Source organism: Sander vitreus, unplaced genomic scaffold, assembly GCF_031162955.1.
Source record: "Sander vitreus isolate 19-12246 unplaced genomic scaffold, sanVit1 ctg744_0, whole genome shotgun sequence".
NCBI lineage: Eukaryota > Metazoa > Chordata > Actinopteri > Perciformes > Percidae > Sander > Sander vitreus.
Genome location: NW_027595829.1, coordinates 5001 through 10368, shown reverse-complemented (window position 1 = coordinate 10368; position 5368 = coordinate 5001). Strand labels below are relative to the sequence as shown.

At 52.2% G+C, this 5368-nt stretch overlaps 1 protein-coding gene across 1 annotated transcript in view; it reads left to right on the top strand.

Annotated features, from left to right (window-relative positions):
- Positions 1-543: 543 nt before the first annotated feature.
- LOC144514899 (uncharacterized) overlaps positions 544-5368 on the top strand; it is a 6662-nt gene continuing 1837 nt past the window's right edge. Inside the window, exons 1-3 of the mRNA XM_078245665.1 lie at positions 544-694; positions 1163-1405; positions 5235-5368. The exon at positions 5235-5368 is cut by the window's right edge and continues 69 nt beyond it. Of these exons, the coding sequence (XP_078101791.1) occupies positions 641-694; positions 1163-1405; positions 5235-5368 (431 nt within the window). The 5' untranslated portion in view covers positions 544-640. The remainder of the gene's footprint in view (positions 695-1162; positions 1406-5234) is intronic.

Here is a 5368-nt window from a genome sequence, read left to right as displayed (position 1 = left end):
ACAAGATCCAGGGTACAAGCGGCCGAAATGGGTTTCCTCAGGAGGGTAGCTGGCGTCTCCCTTAGAGATAGGGTGAGAAGCTCAGTTATCCGTGAGGAGCTCGGAGTAGAGCCGCTGCTCCTTTGCGTCGAAAGGAGCCAGTTGAGGTGGTTCGGGCATCTGGTAAGGATGCCCCCTGGGCGCCTCCCTAGGGAGGTGTTCCAGGCACGTCCAGCTGGGAGGAGGCCTCGGGGGAGACCCAGGACTAGGTGGAGGGATTATATCTCTAACCTGGCCTGGGAACGCCTCGGGATCCCCCAGTCGGAGCTGGTTAATGTGGCCCGGGAAAGGGAAGTTTGGGGTCCCCTGCTGGAGCTGCTACCCCCGCGACCCGACCCCGGATAAGCGGATGAAGATGGATGGATGGAACTTCACTTACAAGCAGAGGAAAGTGAGCACAGACAAACTTTTAATTTGTCTTTTTGATCTACCATGGAGAAAGGCGTCAACAGGAGAAATCACGGGGAACATGTCGTTGAAAAACAGCACTTGAAGCTGAATGATTTAAAAGAGAAAGCTCGAGGTTTGACAAATCAATATCTCTTCAAAGAAAACATCCCCGAATCCCCTCGCCCGGAGTTTCATGTGTCTCATCTGAAACATGACACAGAGGGAGACGGATTGCGTGGCATCTGGAGGGAATAAAGGCTTCAAGGTAGGACTATATTAATATTATATTGATACCGTGATATAACACAAGTGGCTCCAAACGGCTGCATTACAGTAAAGTGATGTAATCTTCTGAACTCACCAGACTGTTCCAGCTGTTCTATTATTTGCCTCCATCCACTTAGTCAGATATTTTTTTCTTAACCCTTGTGTTTTCTTCCCGTTGTCCTCCCGAGTCAAAATCGACCCAGTCTGTTCTGCCAGTTTATAACTCGTGTTGTCTTTAAAGTAGTGTTTACAAGCTCGTTAGAATAGACACTGTGTCTTTTGACAGGGGGACCTCAGTAATGCCTATAAGAGAGAGGGGTCACATTTGGCCATTGGCTGCATCCTTTGGTTTTATTCAGAATAAATGTAAGCTGAATGTTTTTCACCTTTTCACAGTTTAAAGCACCAAATTCGTTGCAATATTGACGTGTCAGATTGGTGATATCTGATTTTTTTTGGCTTCAAGGACCCGTCCTCTGAGTTGGGTCTGCTGTGGTGGAGTCTGTCTGTGGGACCTGATGAGATAAGGTCAGCTGAGAGGAGACTCCTGAAGGAAACCTACCCAGATCAGACGGAGGAGCAGCTCCACATGCAGCAGGGATTCCTGCAGAAGTTCACCACCTCTCCTGCCTTCCTGAAGAGCTCCAGGCTGGGCTCGTACCGCTTCACCTTCCCCCTGGAGGAACTGCTGGAGGCCTACAGCAAACAGGTACACAGTTTAAATTTACTTTATTTATATATATAAGTTTGCACCAAAGAGCTTCACAAAGATTAAAACATAAGTAAACAAGCATGAAACACACACATATATGTGTTGGCAGAAATCAAAATGAAAAGAAATCAAGAGTGATAGACTTCAGATTGTTCTTGAGTCATCCTGTGGTGCCATCTGCTGGACGACTCTTGGTTTGTAAAGAAGATGAAATCTAATCAGGGGCTATATATATATATATATATATATATATATATATATATATCCATCCATCCATCCATCTTCATCCGCTTATCCGGGGTCGGGTCGCGGGGGTAGCAGCTCCAGCAGGGGACCCCAAACTTCCCTTTCCCGGGCCACATTAACCAGCTCCGACTGGGGGATCCCGAGCGTTCCCAGGCCAGGTTAGAGATATAATCCCTCCACCTAGTCCTGGGTCTCCCCCGAGGCCTCCTCCCAGCTGGACGTGCCTGGAACACCTCCCTAGGGAGCGCCCAGGGGGCATCCTTACCAGATGCCCGAACCACCTCAACTGGCTCCTTTCGGCGCAAAGGAGCAGCGGCTCTACTCCGAGCTCCTCACGGATAACTGAGCTTCTCACCCTATCTCTAAGGGAGACACCAGCTACCCTCCTGAGGAAACCCATTTCGGCCGCTTGTACCCTGGATCTTGTTCTTTCGGTCATGACCCAGCCTTCATGACCATAGGTGAGGGTAGGAACAAAAACTGACCGGTAGATTGAGAGCTTTGCCTTCTGGCTCAGCTCTCTTTTCGTCAGAACGGTGCGATAAATTGAATGTAATACCACACCTGCTGCGCCGATTCTCCGACCAATCTCCCGCTCCATTGTCCCCTCACTCGCGAACAAGACCCCAAGGTACTTGAACTCCTTCACTTGGGGTAAGGACTCATTCCCTACCTGGAGAAGGCACTCCATCGGTTTCCTGCTGAGAACCATGGCCTCCGATTTAGAGGTGCTGATCCTCATCCCAGCCGCTTCACACTCGGCTGCGAACCGATCCAGTGAGTGCTGAAGGTCACAGGCCGATGATACCATCAGGACCACATCATCTGCAAAAAGCAGCGATGAGATCCCCAGCCCACCGAACTGCAACCCATCTCCACCCCGACTACGCCTCGATATCCTGTCCATAAATACTACAAACAGGATTGGTGACAAAGCGCAGCCCTGGCGGAGGCCAACTCTCACCTGAAAGCGAGTCCGACTTACTGCCGAGAACCCGGACACAGCTCTCGCTTTGGTCGTACAGAGATTGGATGGCCCTGAGAAGGGACCCCCTCACCCCGTACTCCCGCAGCACCTCCCACAGTATCTCCCGGGGCACCCGGTCATACGCCTTCTCCAGATCCACAAAACACATGTAGACTGGTTGGGCATAATCCCAGGCTCCCTCCAGGATCCTTGCGAGAGTAAAGATCTGGTCCGTTGTTCCACAACCAGGGACGGAATCCGCATTGTTCCTCTTCAACCTGAGATTCGACTATCGACCGAACCCTCCTTTCCAGCACCTTGGAGTAGACTTTACCGGGAAGCTGAGAAGTGTGATACCCCTGTAATTGGCACACACCCTCTGGTCCCCCCTTTTTAAAAGGGGAACCACCACCCCGGGTCTGCCACTCCTTAGGCACCGTCCCAGACTTCCACGCAATGTTGAAGAGGCGTGTCAACCAAGACAACCCCTCCACACCCAGAGCTTTAAGCATTTCTGGACGGATCTCATCAATTCCTGGGGCTTTGCCACTGTGGAGTTGTTTAACTACCTCAGCAACCTCCACCAGGGAAATTGATGCCAATCCCCCCCTCATCCTCCAGCTCTGCCTCTACCATAGAGGGCGTATTAGTCGGATTTAGGAGTTCCTCAAAGTGCTCCTTCCACCGCCCTATTACCTCCTCAGTTGAGGTCAACAGCGTCCCATCCTTACTGTACACAGCTTGGATGGTTCCCCCTTCCCCCCTCCTGAGGTGGCGAACGGTTTTCCAGAAGTACCTTGGTGCCGACCGAAAGTCCTTCTCCATGTCTTCTCCGAACTTCTCCCACACACGCTGCTTTGCCTCTTTCACGGCAGAGGCTGCAGCCCTTCGGGCCCTTCGGTACCTTGCAACTGCCTCCGGAGTCGTCTGGGATAACATATCCCGGAAAGACTCCTTCTTCAGTTGGACGGCTTCCCTGACCACCGGTGTCCACCACGGTGTTCGTGGGTTACCGCCCCTTGAGGCACCTAAGACCCTAAGACCACAGCTCCTCACCGCAGCTTCAGCAATGGAAACTTTGAACATTGTCCACTCGGGTTCAATGCCCCCCAGCCTCCACAGGGATGCACGAAAAGCTCCGCCGGAGGTGTGAGTTGAAAGTCTGTCGGACAGGGGCCTCCTCCAGACGTTCCCAATTTACCCGCACTACCCGTTTGGGCTTACCAGGTCTGTCCAGAGTCTTCCCCCACCCCCTGACCCAACTCACCACCAGATGGTGATCGGTTGACAGCTCCGCCCCTCTCTTCACCCGAGTGTCCAAAACATATGGCCTCAGATCAGATGAAACGATTATAAAATCGATCATTGACCTTTGGCCTAGGGTGCTCTGGTACCAAGTACACTTATGAGCATCCCTATGTTCGAACATGGTGTTCGTTATAGACAATCCATGACTAGCACAGAAGTCCAACAACAAACAACCACTCTGGTTTAGATCAGGGAGGCCGTTCCTCCCAATCACGCCTCTCCATGTGTCTCCATCATTACCCACGTGCGCGTTGAAGTCCCCCAGCAGAACTATGGAGTCCCCGACTGGAGCCCCATGCAGGACTCCACTCAAGGTCTCCAAGAAGGCCGAATACTCTGAACTCTTGTTTGGTGCATATGCACAAACAACAGTCAGAGTTTTCCCCCCCACAACCCGCAGGCGTAGGGAGGCGACCCTCTCGTCCACCGGGTTAAACTCCAACGTAGTGGCGCTCAGCCGGGGGCTTGTGAGTATCCCCACACCCGCCCGGCGCCTCACACCCTGGGCAACTCCGGAGAAGAAAAGATTCCAACCCCTATCCAGGAGTATGGTTCCAGAACCAAGACTGTGCGTAGAGGTAAGCCCCACCAGATCTAACCGGTAGCGCTCCACCTCCCGCACAAGTTCCGGCTCCTTCCCCCCACAGAGAGGTGACATTCCACGTCCCCCAGAGCCAGCCTCTGCTGCCCGGGTCTGGTCCGTCGAGGCCCCTGACCTTCACTGCCACCCATGTGGCAGCGCACCCGACCCCAGCGGTTCCTCCCACAGGTGGTGGGCCCATGGGATGGAGGGATGTCTGCCACGTAGCTTTTTCGGGCTATGCCTGACCGGGCCCCGTGGCAAACCCGGCCACCAGACGCTCGCTGACGAGCCCTCCATCTGGGCCTGGCTCCAGACGGGGGCCCCGGGCTTCCTCCGGGCAGGGTCACTTCATCCCTTCCTCGATAGGATTTTTTGAACCATTCTTTGTCTGGCCCCTCACCTGAGACCACTTTGCCTTGGGAGACACTACCAGGAGCACCAAGCTCCAGACAACACAGCCCTCAGGTTCATAGGGACACACAAACCTCTCCACCACGATAAGGTGATGGTTCCCGGAGATATATATATATATATATATATATATATATATATATATATATATATATATATATATATATATGTTCTACATGAATAACAATTATTATTATAACTTTAAACACACAGATAACTGCCAAACACAGCAGGAAGGAGAATTGTTCAGAACATTACAGGGACTTTGATGTTCCTGTACTGTTCAGTAAAACCTCTTCTGTTGTTTCCAGTTTTGCTCCGGCGATCCGCCCGTCATGCGGGTGTTCAAGACTGTCCTGTACAAACAGGAAGTGAACTACGTTGTGCTGGTCCACAGTCCAGATCAGGAGCAGTTCTCTGACTATCCTCTGCTGACTGACAACCC